The sequence below is a fragment of the Petaurus breviceps genome, unplaced genomic scaffold (assembly GCF_028583685.1).
Source record: "Petaurus breviceps papuanus isolate PSGF00001 unplaced genomic scaffold, PetGlider_PUasm1.0 90383, whole genome shotgun sequence".
In the NCBI taxonomy this organism is placed as follows: Eukaryota; Metazoa; Chordata; class Mammalia; order Diprotodontia; family Petauridae; genus Petaurus; species Petaurus breviceps.
Genome location: NW_027187234.1, coordinates 702,487 through 722,015, shown reverse-complemented (window position 1 = coordinate 722,015; position 19,529 = coordinate 702,487). Strand labels below are relative to the sequence as shown.

The following is a 19,529-nucleotide window of genomic DNA, read 5'->3' as shown; positions in this document are numbered from 1 at the left end:
AAACAGTTATAATAATTCTCTGATGAAGTTTTTGCCTTAAAAGGAATATTCACCTACAATACCAAATAGGTTGTACTATGAAAGGGAACCGTCTGGTAAAAAAAAAAATTTTTTTTTTGATTCTTCATCCCGTTTCCTAAGTGTATAAAAGATTCAGTATTCTCAGACCACATCCTATTCTACATCTCTTTAATAACAATGTGCACGAAAAGAAAATGCCGACTTAACAACTTTCCAATTTGTACAGATAAATACATTTCATTCTAGAGAGATCAAAGATTATTAAAATATGGGCCTTTAAAAGGAATATCTCTTGCAAAAAAAATTACTAGCAGCTTACATAATCAAAACACTTTTATTTTAATATGTTATAAATTTACAACACGCCTATCAGCACGCCAGTCAGTGTGTATGGAAGGTAGGGGAATTAAGATTCAGTAATCATTCTAGTCCCCTAGCAAGTTGTGTTAACAGTTGATGACTACTACCAAAGTTGGAACAATATATCATATGAACAAGTGTTAACCTAGAAAATTTCCTTAAGTAGCTGAAATCTGACTTCATTAAGATCTAGCTCAATAGATTATTTTATTTGCTTTCCGGAGGCCAGTAGTATTAAAAAAAAACAAAAAACCACACACATCAAAACCAATTCAAATATTTAGCGTTATTACTAGTTGTATAACTAAATCATGCTCCTATCACCATATCTGTAGACTGAACTCTGAATTCTAGAGTTTTTGCTATACCCACCCAACTTCAGCTGCCCCAGAGTAACATTATATCTTAAAACAGGTGTGCATGCCACAGTGCTACTTTCACATAAAAAGTATGAGGTACCAAACCTATGCAATTATTTTTATAACCAGGTAAAATGAAAATGCAGCACTAGAGCTACCTTGTAGTCACTGCAAATCACATTCTGATATATTTTATTAAACCAGCAAAATATTCAAAGTCATCTTTAAAAATAATACACAGGCATTGCCAGCAGCTGTTAACATTTCATTTGGTAGTTGTTTATACATTGTTCTCCCCCCAAAACTCCAAACACCACAATGGTACAAAAACAATAACCAAATTCAAGTAGAATTTAATGCATTTACATTTATTAGAAGTCCTTCCTTCAGTTTCAGCCAAGGATTTGTACGTAAGTGCTTAGCCTCTAGGGTTGGGAAACTGTTAGAGAGGTAAATACAACATCCCAATTACAACTATAACCTTTTGTTATTAGTTAAGACTGGGATACTAATAGAATAAGTTTCGGCAAAGGAAATGCACACTGGATAACCTGCATTTTCAGAGTAAATTAATAGTCTCTGATGAAAAATGCTCCTAGACAACAAATTATTACCATTTTGTGTAGCAAGCACACGCTTGATTGTACAAAAGGGGTGGGTAGTAAAACTTCAGACTGGTGAGAATTTTACCAATCTTGTAAGCACTCAAATAATGAGAGCCAAGCAAGAATCACTGGAACAGGACAACCGCCCCAGTAAAAACCACTATTGGATAAGCCTACAGTTCAGTTAGAGAGGACATCTGGGACTAATCCTTGATCCCATCAATATCCCAAAGGTTTATTTTTTAAAATAGAATTTAAATGGCCTAGTCACTTTTAGGCAACTGAATCGATTCTTTAGAAGATTAAGGAATTATCTTTTCAGATTAACCTTGGAAGTCAATGAGGATTAAGTTTTAACCTAAAAGACTGTAACAACTACAAGGCAAGGGGCACTAGACATGGGTGGGTGAGGTGCTCTGCATTCCCTTCTCGAGTTCTATCTAGCTCCAGTAATAATATCAAGACATCACACATAGAACTGCCTGGGAATATAACTTTGAAAACAAACACACTTCTTGCTATATCCTCTAGACGTGAGACATGGGAATAGTCCGTTGCTATGGTGGTTTTTAGTACCATAATTTGGTGGATACAGTGTACTACTTGTTACTCCCCAACTCAGGCATCTAAGATCTGATCTAATGGTATACAGACTTTATCAAGACTACAAACATTTCTCTCAAAGTACATATAAATTTTAGAATTTAGACCCACACCATAAGTTATCTTATTTTTGCTTACATTCATAGTTTTTACACCAAATCCTACGGATTCTTTCATTAGAAGATACCAACCAACAAGAAAGGAACTTTCACTGGACCTGCCTCTACTGAGGTTGTCTCACAAATTAATACTAAGTAACCAATGTTTTAGTAGTAAAATGATTACTGGCTTTTCAAACTATATTGCATCCTCTACAAAGTTAGTATAAATATGAAGCCCTGAGAACAAACTTTCATATAGAACACTTCTATTAAAAATATCAAAGCTTTGTGATCTGATAAAATTATAAATTATATATATTAAATAAATAAATACCTTTCCATAATCACATGTAAATATCAAAAGGTAAAGATTGTCTATGTCAACCAATGGGATGGTGGAGAACAAGTATAAGAACAATTCGAAAAGAATCAATACTGTTGAAGATTCATTAGCTATCTTCTTAGTCTTCCTTTCTTTTCGTGTATCTTCTCCTCTCTTTAAGATCAAATGTTGCATATTCCTACCCTACGTCTGGCTTGAATGATGCACAGACATGCGGTCACAGTGGCTTTAACTTTTCATTCAGTGAGCTGCATGTTAATATTGCTATGTATGCTAGACTGAACTCTGAAGTTGTAAACATAATTATTCCATCCTTTGTCATGGATAGAGAATATCAGTTTGGACACTGCACTTAACTATATTCTCCCTGCCAACAAGGTCCCCCACTAGAAACCTCTTCCTATGTCTGCCAAATCCCAGCCCAAAATTTAGTATGAGAATTTTAAAAATTCTCCATCAGTAACATAGGGAATTACCAATATTCCAAACACAGCGGAAAGAGCATAAAAAGTAACCATTGTTTGGATGCCTGTTTCCATGGCTCCTCTCTAAAATCTGCTGAATTGGCCACTTGACAGACATATCCTTGGCCCTGACTACATACTAAACAGGTATGTATACTAATGGTTTGATTTTACTAGCTTCTTATGTGGCATTGTCTGATAATTTAATTTGAATCTACATGAAGTCCTTATTCACACTGAGCCTTCTGCAAAAAATATATCCCTAGAACACTGTTAATTGCCCAGCAACTGGAAGCAATTAGTTCTACCAAGTCAAGTAATAATCTTCAGAAGCTATATAGCCCAAATAGTAATTTGCCTTTTTGAAGAGACACATCAAATGAACTATCTTTTAGTTTTTCCCTCTAAAATATTTAAAAGATTTACATTCTAAAACAATTTGAATTAAGTTTAAGCAAAAAAAAAAAACCACACACACACACAAAACCTGAAACATTTGCTCAGTTTCGGGATATTTTAAAGATGCAGTACTTCTTTGGCCATAAAACAGCTTTCTTTTCATAGAAATTTCAGTTTATACAACCTAATTAAGATTCTAGACTAGGCTTATGAAACTAGTCAATTTTCTTAATCAGGGCTCTTGAAAATCTGTATACAGAAGGAACAATGAACTCAGGAAATTTTCACAACCTGGGAGAAGAGGTACTTTAATAAGGGTTATTGTATACTACTTCGATAAATTTTATACAAAGTAAGAATCATTCTGTAGTACAAAAGAAATATTCCTATTGTACTAAAAGCCAAACTTTACATTGTAACATGGATTTTGTTTATCTAAGATATTTTGCTCTTTTATAAATATTATATAGAGTCAAACAGGTAATGTGTTTGTAAATTATCACTAATCATTTTAGAAGTACAGTATTCCCCCTACCCCCATCATTTTTTTTTGAAGGGGAGAGGGAAGTGATTGCTCTTCAGAGATGAATATATCATTAAATTCCTCACTTACGTGGTCAGTCACTGTGTGCAAATTGGTCAGATGCTAAAAATACTGACTTGTAAACTTACTCTTTTGAGTGGGAGAAGTACCAGGGGGAATATTATTCTCTATCAAGGAAGAGGAAATAAATGAAAATCATTTATTCCACAGTTTTCAAGTTAAAATAAATTAATTAAGGGTTTTGAGTTAAAAAAAAAAGGCCCAAACTCCCAACAGGTCACTTTTAAGTCAAAGCATAGAGGAAAAAAAATAAGAACAAATTATTAGAGAACAGATAATATTGCAACACTTCACACATGTGTTCAGGAGTGTCTTACATAGATCTTTTTTTCCCAAACAAACAAATATGGGAACCAGAAAAATGCCTAAAAGAGAAGCAAAAATCATTCCTGATATTTCTGACCTAAAGTTTTAAATATAAAACCATGAAGATATCTGGTCAGTGAGATAAAAATGCTCTTCTACAGACCAGTTAACTAGGACTGTCATTTAGCTAAGATCTCATCTACAAGACTTTTCTATTCATTGGCTATTTATGGAAGAATAGTAACTCCACAATGTAAAAGCCAACTAATGCCAGATAATATTCAGGTGCCAATAATCAAGGCGAATATGTTAGTGAATTAAGGCAGATGTTATTCAGCTGCCTTCAAGAGAATGTTAGTAACCAAAACATCCTCAGAAGACAACTACTTCTGGCAATTATAATGAACAGTATTTTTTTTATTTAAAAAGAGGGCAAAGAGGCAGAAAAGGTATTAGCTTAATGCCTGTAACAGAGCTTGCTTTTCTTTAAGATATAAGGGGGGAAATTGTGTTCTAAAGATTTTTTAAATTCATTAAAAGAAAAGTCTTTTTACCATCAACATTGTCTATACATTAATAAAAACCTACCCCTGTAGGTATTAAAAATATTGGTAAGGCAAAATGAACTGTTAGAGAAAAAAAATACTGCATCTTTAATATAGTGAGAAGTGAGCTGCTTAATGTAATACTTTTTCTTTGGGTACTAGAACAACACTAACACAGGAAATAGGAAAAAGGAAAACTATTTATTAAAGAAATTTAACCTATGAATTAATCTACTTAAATTAGTATGTCTGATGTTAACAGTTTGGATTGAAACATGCTCTCTCAAATAACATCTAGGTTTTAAAATCAAACTCTAAGGGTCAATTCAAATAGCATTCATTTTAATAATCATAACTTAATACTCTTTAGAGATGAGTATATCATTTAATTCCTCACTGAAGTGGTCAGTCACTTTTTGTAAACATCAGTCAGATGCTAAAAATACTGACTTGTAAACTACCCTCACAGATTCTTTTTTTAAAGCAATAAGGTATAAAACCAGAGCAGTCATTATTGTCTCAAACAATCCCCTGTAAGCTGTTTGCATGAGTATTTTTTGAGATATGGATTTTTTAATTCAATCTAAGTGAATACAAACCCTTCTTCCACTATCAATAAATCCGTAAGGCAACTACATTTCCAGCTGGCCATAAGCTACACTCTTTCTTGTTTGAGAAGTATAACTAAGAGGGCCTCTAGCCAAATACCAAAAGCTACTTTTCTTCCCCTCCCCCCAAATCCTCGGCTCCTTCTTCTCTAAGGAACCTGAAGCTGTGGGCAGCAGGAGCAGCAGAGTATAGGGGTATCCATCCCCCTAGGTGCGATTCAGCGTCTGAAAGATCCTGGAGATCTGTAGCATGACAGGTCCTGTCTCAGGGTCATTCATCCACTGGGTGCTATTTAATGGATTTTCAAGCATATCTTCAAATGCTGTGGAAAGAGGAAGAACAATTTTCACTTCATGATGTCTTTAGTAAATATTAGTAAGTATGTAGTGCTTGTGTTTTTTTAAAAACTACTTTCTAAATATAAAGAGGACATCCTTATATATAAAGAGTATATATACAGATCAATCAAAGAATAGTAAGTATTTACTATACTTCAAATACTGTGCTTTGAGCTGGGGATACAAAGATAGAAATGAAAGCCTTTACCTTCAAGAAACTGACATTTCATTGGGGAAAAGAATAAGAATATGCATATAAGAATAAAGAATAAGAATATGCATCAAATAAGGGATGGGATGGGAATTTTATTGGTGTAGGGAAATTTTCCTGTGAGGAAACTTCCTTTACTAATGTTGCTGAGGATATTCTCCACAACTTACATTCCTAAAGAGTTCCCAAGAACACTGAGAACTTAAGTCAGTCAGTAAGGATTTACTGGGAAGGCAAAAAAAAAAAAGGCAAAAGATTGTCCTTGCTCTCAAGAAGCTCACAGGCTAATGGAAGTTAAGTGAAATGTCTAGGTTCACAGTCAGTATATGGCAGAGGTGGGACTTGAAATAAGTTTTCCTGACTTTCTTCAATATGCCATGATGCCTCTGATATAAAACAAATACAGGGTAATTTTAGGGGTTGGAAGGAGGAGAGTTTTTAGTAGACGGTGGAATCAGGAAAGACTTCATAGCTTTGGGTTGAGTTTTGAAAGAAACTAGAGGTTCTTATTTCCTAAGGTTGATAAGAGAGTGCCTTCTAGGCATAAGGGGACAGACTGTGCAAACACTTGGAATGGGGAGATAAAACATCATATGCAGAATAGCAATAAGGCTAGTTTGGCTGGGACATAGGTGTGTGAAGGGGAATGATTTGTGGTAAGTCTACAAAGGTTGGCTGGAGTCAAGGACTTTAAACTATACATAAGGGAGTTTACATTTTATCATAAAGATAATAAGAGTTTATTAAGCAGGGGAGTGATTTGGTCTGAACCTATGCTTTAGGAATATGGCTTTGGTAATTGTGTGGCTGGTCAATCGGAGAGGAGAATGATGAGAGAAGAAGACCCTCTAGGAGGCTATTGTAATAGTCTAGGTGAGAAGTGAAAAGGGCTGAACAAAGGAACTGGCTGTGTTAACAGAAAAAAAAAAAAGGGATAAATATATGTGAGAGATTCTCAGGGTTAGAACTGACAAAAGAGGCAAACAGAGGAAGTGAAAGTGAGGAGTCAAGGATGACTCTGAGGCTGTGACCCTAAATGACCAGAAGGATGGCAATACCCTCTACAGAAAGTTCAAGAATCTGGGACAGGTTTTTGAGGAAAATAACAAGTTCTGATTTGGGGCATGTTGAGTATGAGATGCCTATAGGAATTTCTGTTTGATATGTCTAACAGGCAGCTTGTCATAATAGAAATATCAACTAATACAGAAGTATTGACTAGATACTTTGGATCAAAAGCTAAGAGAAAATTATAGCAAGAAAGATGTTTAGGGGTGGCTAGGTGGCACAGTGAATAGAGCACTGGCCCTGGAGTCAGGAGGACCTGAGTTCAGATCCAGCCTTAGACACTTAACACAAAAAAAACTAGCTGTATGACCTCGGGCAAGTTACTTAACCCCAATTGCCCTCCAAAAAGCAAAAAAAAAAAAAAAAAAGAGAAAGAGATGTTTATTCTTACTTTTTTACAAAAAATGTATAGGTTTTTTTGATTTAGCAAACACTGAATAATCTCAGGTCAATAATCTCAACCCCATAGTAATACAGGACCCTATTATATATATTTTTTATTGTATGAATTAAGATTTATGCCATATAAAATCTTATCTCCCTCCACATGAATAAAATAAAAATCTGACAGAGCATGGCTAGCCCATAAGGCAATTATTATTCCTAGTTATAACATTTCTCTATTTACAATTGCTACTGAGAATATTTAATATCTGAACATACCTAAAAAAGTATTCCTCCTCCCCCCCAAATGCCCCACATTTGAAACTATAGGCTTCAAATGTATCACCAAATTTTGTTCCTATCAAATGAGGCTGACTATTTTGCAATAACCTATAAATTCAAATTCTTTGATTTTCTATGTCAAAACTCAGTGAGCAAAATTTCATTAAGCTCCTGATAAGCAATCTAGTAACAATTAACCAACTTACAAAGTTTCATAAGAGTGTTCATTATTAAAGTATTTGGCATTTTTTCCAAAGGGAAGCTGTACAATATATTCACCTGATCCAGCACATGGACCTAAATAGAATGCCAAACCAAATTTCTATACTTTAAAATGTGAAAGTGCTAGAAAGCTCTTTTGACCTATAAAATTTCATTCCCCACTAAATTTCATCAACAAGAGTTTTTGTGTCCTTCACATGGCAGTTTATTTATAGTACTCTGAAAGTCAGTTAAAATTCAGTTTGACATTGAATGCAATAGAATATTACTGTGCTGTGAAAAGCAATAAATGTGTTAAATACAGATAATCAGAGGAAGATATAAACTGATACAAAATGAAGTAAGCAGAAGCAAGAAAACTATACACAACGACTACAACAATGTAGAAGGAAAGAACAGCAATAAAACAATAGAAAGTGAATACTATGGAATTGTGATGACTAAGTTTGGCTCCAAAGAAGAGACATGAAAAAATACTCTCCCTCCTCCACTTCTTTGTAAGGGCAGAACTAAGGGTATAGTTCATAACATATAATGTCAAACTTTTCCAATGTGTCTGTTAGTTTTGCAAATCTTTTTTTCTTCTTTGTTATAGAGGATGGCTCTTTGGGAAGGGAAGAAAGGAGATATACATTAGGAAATGTAGGTGGTATAGAAATAAAACACATAGATAAAATTTTATTTTTAAAAATCCAATTGGAAATATTTAAGGGCTGGTACCAAAATAATAATTCCAAGTAATATCATAACAGAAATTATTAACTTGAGGACTGACGTGTGAGCCAGAAGCTAAATTCTACTCAAATTCAGTTATTGGTACATGTTTTATCACCTAGCCCCTACCTATACATTTTATTCTGGCTTAATACAGATGGGTTTTCTCTAGGAGAGGAACTTTCTTTTTGACTGATAACACACAGCTGCACTACAAGGCAAAGCTCCAAGCAGATCAAAGTTTTTACTATTTCAACCTTGACAAATTTAACATACAAGTCTATGATAAAAAGCTGCAAATGCCATTTAATTCTATGCACATTGCTATAGAAATGTATCAAGTGTGTGTTTTCTTTTGTACTTTTTTTTCCAGATTATGAAATAAACCACACATAGGTCCTAATCTTTTAATTCAATTTAACTCTTGTGGCTGAAATTGCTAATATATGTTAGGCTGCCATAAATATGGTTAATTAATTCACCCACAAGAGATTTCAAGTGTTAGAAAGATTCAGGCCAGTTTTTTGTTGTTGTTCTTGGTTTTCTGTACTGCAGAACATGAAACTCTAGCACATCTGAATGTCTGAGTCTCTATATAGTCATATTCTGGATTATAAGATCTTGGCCTAAGAAATTACATTCCTCATATTTCTATAGTACTTTAAATGTTATAAAGTGTTTTCCTTATCCCAAAGGATAATGTATATGTTATCAGACCATTTTATTGATGAGAAAACTGAGACTTAAAAAAAAAAACTCCAAGCTCTAAGCAACTTACCTACAGTAACCATGATATAAAGTGTTAGAGTTGGAGGATCAGATGGGAGAGGTAATGCCTAATAGGAGCTGCAAGAATAAATCTATTCTCAATAAAAAAAAAAGTCATCTTTTTGAATAGCCAAGATTCTATTTGCAGCAAAATGGTGCAATACTTACCTAACAAGGTTTTAGGATTAGTTAGTCCTAACTGCACAACTGGGTTGTCAAGGATGGCTTGAAAGAGAGGACTATCTGGATCAATTCCCTTATCTAAATCTTCTGGTGAAGGTTTTCTATCTCCCAGTAGCCATTCACACTGAAAAATTCAGGAGTAGTAGTCATTGGAATTAGTTCTTCCCCAAACTAATTTTTTTAATAAGATGTCAACCACATATACAGACAATTACTTTATGTTCCCAATAAAGAAATATTTTCTTAGTTCTTGAAAAATTCTTAAGGTTTATTAATTGAAAGTAAAAAATAAAAATGAAGCCAAGTCTAGATTGAAAGTGATGTACCCTGAGGATTAGGCTCTGGAAGAAAAGGAATTATAAATCTGACTCCCATAGTTTCTTTTGCTCCTATCATTCAATTTAACTACCTTGGTTTCTCCACTTATAAAATAAGGGCAACAGCATGATCTTCCCAGTGCTTCACCTCTCCTAAACCTATTCTTTGTCTTCCTTATCACTGCCTACTCCTCTCAGTAACCTCTCAGGCCATGACCACTACTTTGGACTGACTTTCCCCCCTTCACAGTATTAACCCTTTAGGTTATCAATTCAATACTATACTGTCTTTGAGTCTCTTGCTCATTGTCCTACTGACCTCACTGCTCATGTGTGGCCAAGCTCCAACCCTAGGATATTCCCACTATCCACCTGCTTCTTCTGCTTCTATTTGAGTGCTAAATGAGGCTAGAGAAGAGAAGTCACAGCACTGTGTTCACTAAAAATTTATGTTCTCTAATTCTAACCAAGCACTAAATGCAGCAAGGCAATCCTGTTATTTCTCCCTAACTGATTCTTGGTAACACTCCCCAGATGTTCTCTTCTTAAGCCTCAAATACTAAGCTGACAATACGTATTTAAGTGAGAAGATAGAGGCTATTTGTTATGAATCTCCTCTGCATCTTAAAACCCCTGACATTACCACTCCTTTCTTTCCTCCTTTATTTACTCTGGTCTCTGATAATGAGGTGCATATCCTCACCAAGGTCAATGCTTCTACATGTTTCTGTGATCCAATCCCCTCCCAATTCCTCCAGCGGAGTGATCCCAAATTCATCTTCCTATACTCTCTAATCTTCATTCTCTCCCTATTCTTCCCCACTGCCTGTAAACTTTCTTAACCTTAAAAAACTTGTATTTGATTCTATTTCCTAACGCTATCATCTGATAACTCTTTTCCCTTTATCAAATTCCTAGAACAAGCTAACTCCATTTCCTCTTCTCTCATTCACTTCTAAAGCTTTCACAATGGCTCCCAATCTCACCACTCAACTAAAACTTCTCTCTCCAGTTACCAATGATCTTTTAATTGCCAAATTTAATAGCCTTTTTCTCAGTTCTCCTTCTTGACTTCTCTGAAGCATTTGACACTATTAAGCACTCCGTTCTCTGTGTTTTCATGACTGTTCTCTCTCGAATATCCTCCTAACAACTCCTGCTCAGTGTCCCTGGCTGGATTATCATCCATATCTTACTCCCTAACTGTTTTTATATTAGTTCTTCCCCAAACTAATTTTTTTAATAAGATGTCAACCACATATATAGACAATTACTTTATGTTCCCAATAAAGAAATATTTTCTTAGTTCTTGAAAAATTCTTAAGGTTTATTAATTCCCAAGGTTTGGTCCTGGGTCCTCCTCTTCTCTTTCTACATGCTCCCTTTTTCTACAACCTTTCCATCAATATCCCAGGTCTCCCACCTTTGGGATAAGGAGAGAAAACAACATTCCATCTCACCAGGTCTCCTGCCTGGTCTTCATGGGAAAAAGAGAAATACTATTTCATCAAGCACCAGACTCCTTCCTTCCAGGTAAGAGAAGAAACACAATTCTATCATGATTCCTGCTTGGTCTTCTGTGGTTAAGGAAGAGGAATAAAACCATTCCTTTGGCTCCTAGCACTTGTCCCCTCATCTGAGATGCCTAAGGCCCAAGAAAGGACTCCACCCTGAAGCCAAGCTTCTAGGGACAATGAAACCCTACTTGAACTCCTGCCTCAATGATTAGCAAACTCTCACCTGGTCATACCCTTCCCATCCCAATGATTCTGAACCTCTGATCACTGATTACCATTCCCTTCAACCCAGACCCCCCAGTGTCCGACTCTAAATGGACCCAATTCCTTCCAAAGTCTGCTCCATGGGTAACAAATGTGCTAACATCTTAAATCTTCTCCTTTCCAACTCCTTCTGTCTTCTGGTTCTCACTGAGACCCTCCTGCTAAGAAGGAAGAAAACCTCCCTGGCTTCCCTTTCCAGCACTGGATGAAGTTGCAATTCTTTTACACGTCTCTAAATGATCAATTAACTTACTCAACACAGTGGCCTTTCCAAATCTTTTCATATGAGGCTATTTGACTAGAGCTCTCTCTTCTCCATTGCTCCTCATCTTACCTCAATCAGATGCCCTTCCACCTCTATCTCATTATCACCCCAGTCCCACGTGAAGAGATGACCTTCTGTTTGCCAACACATGACCTTCTATATGCACAAATGATCCCATTCTATCCTATCTTCTCCAGAAAACTCTCCCTTCCAATATCTCTACCCCTCTCATTTATCTCCCCTTGTCTACTGCTTGTTTCCCTACTGTCTAAAAACATGCCTATGTCTACCCAATCCCGCCCAAATCCTCACATCCATCACCAATAGCTATCCCATATCTCTTCCCTGTAAACTCCTTATGAAGGCTGTCTATAATCAACGCCTCCACTTTCTTTCCTCTCACACTCTCAACTCTATACAGTCTGACTTTTGAACACATCATTCAAATGAAAATGCTCTCCCCAAAGTTACCAATGATCTCTTAATTGACAAATCTAATAGCTTTTTCCAATATTCATTCTTTCTGACATCTCATGAAATGTCAGGCATTATCATCCTGGGAAAAATTAATCCTAGGCATGAAAGATGACATATATAGAAGCAGGAAAAGACAGAATTAGAATGAAAAAGAGTAGTACAGTTTGACTAGAGTAAAGAGTGGATGTAGGGGAGTACAATTAAACAAGGGGAAAAGAAGTTAACCACAGTCTTCAAATTAGGTTTAGAAGAATATGAAGTGAACAAAAATCTCTATTTCAATTGGAAATATTTCAACTATGTCATACTCACTGCTGCATTTTGTTGGTTGTTGTTTACTTTCAGTGCATCCACCACTTCCTTTTCATCAAATCCCATCTCCATCAGACCAATGACGGCCTAAATGAGAATTCCACCACTCATTAAATACCATGCTCACTGAGAACAAGTCCGCAAATTCAGTGAATAAGTGATCTGACATGGAACTAAACCACTTTTCTTTAACAATATTTGAGTAGAAGGTGCTTCTTTTTAATTTAGTACCACTGGATTTACCATAATATAATTATTTTCCCTGGTAACCTTATTGCAATAGTATCGTGTACTGACTATCCAAACAATCTGATAATTATTAAAGCAAAAGATGGTATAATGTATAATGATCTTACTAAATGAAGATAGGAAATTTCACTATAGAATCCTCAATGTTAGAACCAGAAAGGACTTTTTCATCTAATTCACCTCATTCACTGTAGCTGGATAAACAGTCAACAAGCATTTATTAAGCTCTTCTGTGCCAGGTATTGTGCTAAGTGGGGATACCAAGAAAGACAGAGACACAAATAAGGTGGTTGTGACCCTGAGGGGAATTCATTTGTCTAAGGTCAAACAGAGAGAGCCAGGGATAGAGCTCAGGTTTCCTGAGACATGGTCCAGTGTTACTGCCACTGTGCCATGCTGTCTCCTTTACTCAGTAATCTAGGAAAAGATTAGAAAGAAAAGTCCCTTTCTTGCCAAGATTAAATATCAATGAAGAAACTTTTCAGCAACCATAGGTGTGGTCACACTATTTCCAAAATTATTTTGCTATAAATCATGAAGAATCTGTATTTTATAATTATCTTTGCTAAATAAAAGCATAGGACCATTTAATCTAATCTAAGATTTAGAGCTGGGAGGTCCCTCAAAGAATATTAGACATGCAAGTAACATTAAGAAGACATCTAAGCCAATCCCTGCATTTTAAAAATAAGGAATGTAAAGCACAGTGCTTGGAACATGGTAAGCACTTAATAAATACCATCTCCATCATAAAAATGGTAAAAGATAACTTGTCCCAAATATAGTTAGTTAGTTGGAAGAACTGGGACTGGAGAAGTCAAGGTTTTTAAACTCCTATATTAGCACATTTTCAAATATATCTAGACTAATCCTAGACTAGTGCATTTTCTACTAACACAGCTATACTATGCTGGAGTACAGAGCTATTATTTGTTATGACTGTGATAGACTAATCAAGGAGGAAAAGATTTTTCAGCTATCTCATATTTTTAAAATCACTATTAAAGAAGAAAATACCTAACACATTTCAAATACCTACCAGAAGGATGTAAAGGAAAAGTCTTTTTAGGCAGCTATAGGTTATATAGTATTAAGTGTACTGATAATATTAAGCAATTTGAGAATAGTAATAATGATTAGGATGATGATGAGAGCTAACATTTATATAGTGACTACTATGTGCCAGGCACTGTGCTAAGCACTTAACAATTATTATCTCATTTGATCCTCACAACAACCCTGAGAGGTACGTGCTAGTATTATCTCCATTTCACAGATGAGGAAACTGAGGCAAACAACAAAGGCTAAGGGACTAGCCCAGGGTCACACAGTAGCTGTCTGAGGCCAAATTAGAATTCAGGTCTCCAGACCCAGCACTCTATCCACTGCACCATATAGCTGCCCCAGAATAAAACTAGGATAAAACTGTTAAGTTAGATAGACCAAAATAATGCACAGAGGTGGAACAAGGCTAGCTCAATAAAATATAAGGGAAAAGCCACATTCCAAAGATTATAGCCTCTGCAACTATCATAAGCAAAAAGACGGTAAGTTAGTTTAAATAATTTCCTTTCTCCTCTATTAACAAATCAATTATTCTATTTGATTAGATAACACAAGGCACTAAGGCATAAGGCTACACATAATAGCTGGTCTACAGCTCTAAATGTGAAGAGGAGGGGCAGCTAGGTGTTGCAGTGAATTGAGCACCAGCCCTGGAGTCAGCAGGACCTGAGTTCAAATCCGGCCTCAGACACTTGACACACCAGCTGTGTGACCTCGGGCAAGTCACTTAACCCCAATTGCCCTCCAAAAAGCAACAACAAAAAAAACGTGAAGAAGAAAACACAAATTCATAGTGTACCTCCTTTGCTTCAACCTATTACTTATGGCCAAATGGCATTTTTATTATTGCATAAGAATTTGCATCAATATATTACTTTATGCCTTCAAATGTCTGGTTCCTAAAAAAAGAAAAAATCATAGGAATTCAACTTTAAATGAATTTGCTCTATTTGGATCGTAGGCCATAAAATCATTTCATAGAGCATTACTCCTTTTTTCCAAAAGCAGAAACTAACCTAGGTTAATAATCAAGTAACAAACATTCTTCCATAAGCATATAAGTAACCAATATCCTGAAGAGCAAGATAAAATAAAACTTTCATTTAGAAGCTGACATCAAATATAACATACTCGTGGATCTGGCCGAAATTCTCTTTTCCTACGGATCTTCTTGAAAATTTCTGTTAGCTCATCCTTGACTTCCTCCCCTTCTGTATTAGATCCACCAGAAGCTTGAGAGGAGGAGGCAGAAGCACCTGCAGCTTCTAATGAAGCCTGACCTGGAAGAGGCGTGTCCACAGTTGGATCTTCTGCATGTTCTATCAACCACTCCATGGCTTGTGTTACTGACATGCTGTAAAATGACAAAAGTTTCTCTAAAATCAATGGGTTAATTGCTGAAGCCTTAGTGAATTTCTTAATTTTCTTTCAAATCCCTGGAAGGGCCTTTTTGTTTCTTTTTAACAACTCTAATGTTAATTGAAACTATCCTTATAGTTACAATTTTAAAAATACTTAGAAATAAATTTAGAGATGCAATGTCAGAAGCCCTAGTTTTCTAGAATACTTGCTGAAGTGTCTATCTAGGCACTACAATGCACAAATCTCTTTTAACTTGAAAATTAAGAAAGAAATTTTAAAAAACTTACATTCTAAAGCAATGGTTATAATTATGTAATCAAAGTAGAGTGCATGCAACACAGGTTTATGTTCAACAGAGGAAGAAACAGTCCACAGACTATTCTTTGATTTGTAAGCTGCTTTTACTTTAAATGTGCACAAGAAGAGGGAGTTAACTTCAAAACAGAGGACCTGAGAATAATGCCAAAGATAGATAATTTTGAGTTGTTGCTATTATACACACACACACCCCACACAAACACTCACATGCACATGAGGGAAATTAGAGAATAGATGACAAAATTTTTCTGCTGTTTTGGACTTAAATTCAATTATCTTTACCAAAAAAAATTAAAAAGTTTTGGTACTTCTTTCTCTTATGAGCCTTATGAGTATAGATAGAACATGCTGGCATGCAAAATTCACAACACTGATATATAAGCTCTTCCTTAAATTTTTAGTAATGCAAAACAGTTTAAAATCCATATATTAAAATCTATCCCTTAAAATGGTCGAAGGAGAGAAAGGGTCAGGGGAGAAGAAAAATTCTTTCTTTGACATTTATAAAAATACATACTGATTGAGACGAAGTGCTTTCACAGCTCTGTTCTCAGGGAAGCCCATTTCTGTAAGTTGTCTTAAAGCTACTTCATCTACTCGGTCATCATCATCCTCATCCAACATTGCTATTAGCAAGACAGAAAAAAGTGTGACACAGTGTGAGCAAAATAGGAAATTCCATCTATGCAAACAAAGTGTTAGCACAGATGAAATTTACATTGCCTAAGTATATTTCAGATTTAGACAAGAAGTCGTCTAAGTAACTTGAACATGTCTGAAAGGCATAACGATGTTGATTAATGCAGCATTAAGATAAATGATAAAGGAATAAATACATATCTAGAAGAGACAGAAACAAAGACACACATAGAGAGAACAATCTTTATTCTGCCAGCTTACCTACTAAGGACTATGGGTCAACAATCAAACTGATAAGAAAAAAATAGCATGAGGAAATAACATGTTCATTCAATTACTGGACATATACCATTTTTATTAGGTTATAATATTATAAAATAAATATGGGATGTAATCATACCATTTGCCTTCTTAAATAATTCAACTGCATCTGGGTTCAGTGCTAACAATTTCTGTGCCACCTCTATAAGTGAAACCAAGATCTTCCTGAGTTCTGTCTGGAACTGTAATAAAAGAAAAAAGTAAATGATTTCTGCAAGACTCTAAGGAACCGAAATAGGCTGATAGAACTACTATTTTATACTAGGACTTTCATGTACAAAAGGAATATTTAATTTATTTGAGCTATCAGATTCATATCATCAAAATTATGTTGCTATTTTACCTCTAACAGGCCCAAATCTATCAGGATGGGGGTGGGTGAGGAAGGTGCTTATTTCTCTTATTCTTATACTCACAAGGAAATGACATATGGAAATTAGCCAAGTAGTTCACATGTAATCAAAACCTTATTATTTAAATCAGCATGTGCTAGTATAGTCTGGAATCCCTAGTGCCCCACGAATCTTTCTGGATAATAATACAAGTCTAAAAGCACAAAGTGATGGTAGCTGGTTGCTAAATATATTGAACAAACCTAGCTTTGCTTCATTTAATAAACACAACATTATGCTAACTGGTTGCTAAGTATTCTGCACATCTCCTCTTTTGCTTCATTTAATAAGAGAAAACAGACTTCCCTTAATTTGAGGGAACAAACATACACAGATTTCTAATTTCAGCCTTACTAAAATAATGACTTGTCTGAATATTGTCTGCTATAGTAAATGGGTTTTCTAAATTAGAAGGAAGTAATCGTTGGAAATACAATAGAAGTCCATTATAACATGGTTATTATAGGGATTTTGATATAGCAGAGACTAAATTTTATTAACTTTCCCCCCAAATACCACCCCCCTACCCCCCGATAAGAACTACTGCCTTTCTTTGCATCTCTTGTACATAGTATAGTGCCTGGCACATAGCAGACACTTTAATTAATGGTATCTGACTGACATATAGGAGAACTCCTGAAGAACAGAGACCAGGAGTGGGGAACCTGCAGCTTCGAGGCCACATGTGGTTCCCCACCCCTGACATAGTCTAGAAAATGAGTTTTACCTCCCAATAATGTAACAAAGGAGTTCTACTGTATTTTATGAACTTTGACAACAAAGAGCTTGGAATCATCAGGTTCAATGGAACAGAATAATTCATCAAGAATACATCAAGCAGGCAAACATATACATTGGCCTCTATAGAAAAATTTTGATTATCTTGATTAGCAAAGAAATATTTAGACAAATATCAAGAGAAGTATTTTCTATAATGTGCTTGAGGAAGAAAGACTCATACCACCACCATATGGTTCAGCTGTTTTTACCAATCTGCGTCAGACACACAGAAGATAATCAAAGTAGCTGATATTCAGTCTCTATGCATAAAACTCAACACCTAAGTTTGGGTTATATCCAAATTAGCTTGAAACCAACATCTTCAAATCACCTGAAACTTTGAGGACCAAAATTTTCTACACAAAATAACTCAAAATTAAGTTATTTGAAAAAGTATGTATAAAAGTAATATTCATAACATGTGAGGGAGAAGCATAGTGTCTAGAAAAAGGGAGAAAATATTGCGGCTATACTCCCTACCCTCATCAGACCATACCTACAGTATCACATTCAGTTTCATATGTCATATCTTAAAAGAAATTTTGAAAAGGATGGTCTAATGGCAAACAATATGTACCTACCACTTGAGGACCAATATAAGTAAAATTCAAAGAGGTTCATTACTATAGAGTTGGTAATCAGGTGATTCACTTTTTGGGCCACAGAGACTCATGAAGACTCTTTACTAAGCTATAGTACTCTACTAAACTAAGATATTAATCTGTATTAGTGGAAGAATTAATTCAGATTGGTGAACTCATTGATCCCTGAAGCACTGAATTAAGTACTGAAAAACTAGAGCATGCCCATAAGTAAACAAGATAAACAAGGGGCCAAAATGAGATACTGAGACTACAGAAAACTTAAGAGAAAATATGATCATTGTCTTTAGCTATCCGAAGGGTTATCATGTGAAAGTAGGATTTCTTCTGTATGGTTCCAGATGGCAGAATGAATATTGCTAGTGGGAAGTTAAAGGAAAGAAAATTTTACTGCAATATCAGGAGGAACTTTCTGGTAATTAAGAGTTGCTTAAAAAGTTAAAAGTGAGTTCTTCATGATTGGAAGAGTCCAGGCAGACCCTAGAAGCCTACTGAGTAGGATTCACACTTAGGATAGTAAAAGATCAGATTAGATGACCTCTAAGGTCTCTTCCAACAGTAAGATTTTACAATTCTATGACATCATCAGTATATTCATACAGTATCTTAGTCCAACTTCCAAAGAACCTTTTTCCACTTGTTAACTCAAAATCATCTGGACTTTAAATTTTTTTCCACTAGATGAATTTTAGAAATGTGTCAAATGAGGTTACATCTTCAAATACTCACGTCTCTCATGCTGTGATGGGCCACAGTCCTGTCTACACTGTGGGAGGGAATATTTGCTGTCGCTTTGAGAATAGCATCTTTATCTGGAGCTTTCTGTTCTTGCTTTTTCTACACAGAATTAAGAAACTTAGTAACATAAAACAGAACCATCAAGGAAGGAAAATAAATAAATTTAATAAATGACTGACAAAGCTTAGAAATTAAACTGCCTGGCACATCAACAAATTAAATTTTCTTTAAGACAGATGGGTCCAAATAAGAAATTTCAAATTAATTCTTTGCACTGCTTAGTCACAAAAATATACCAGGGCCATATTATTTAGGACATGGAAAAAATGTGATGTCTTAAACTGATTAATGTGACTAGAAATGAGGAATGAAAGTCAAAAATTAACTCAAACTCATAGCTCTCTGACTAGGTAGCATAATTA

At 35.2% G+C, this 19,529-nt stretch overlaps 1 protein-coding gene across 1 annotated transcript in view; it reads right to left on the bottom strand.

Annotated features, from left to right (window-relative positions):
- Window positions 1-336: 336 nt before the first annotated feature.
- Window positions 337-19,529, bottom strand: part of UBAC1 (UBA domain containing 1) — a 38,823-nt gene continuing 19,630 nt past the window's right edge. Inside the window, exons 4-10 of the mRNA XM_069108380.1 lie at window positions 19,099-19,206; window positions 16,675-16,777; window positions 16,153-16,261; window positions 15,087-15,309; window positions 12,642-12,728; window positions 9,475-9,613; window positions 337-5,641 (exon numbers count right to left, since the gene is read on the bottom strand). Of these exons, the coding sequence (XP_068964481.1) occupies window positions 5,526-5,641; window positions 9,475-9,613; window positions 12,642-12,728; window positions 15,087-15,309; window positions 16,153-16,261; window positions 16,675-16,777; window positions 19,099-19,206 (885 nt within the window). The 3' untranslated portion in view covers window positions 337-5,525. The remainder of the gene's footprint in view (window positions 5,642-9,474; window positions 9,614-12,641; window positions 12,729-15,086; window positions 15,310-16,152; window positions 16,262-16,674; window positions 16,778-19,098; window positions 19,207-19,529) is intronic.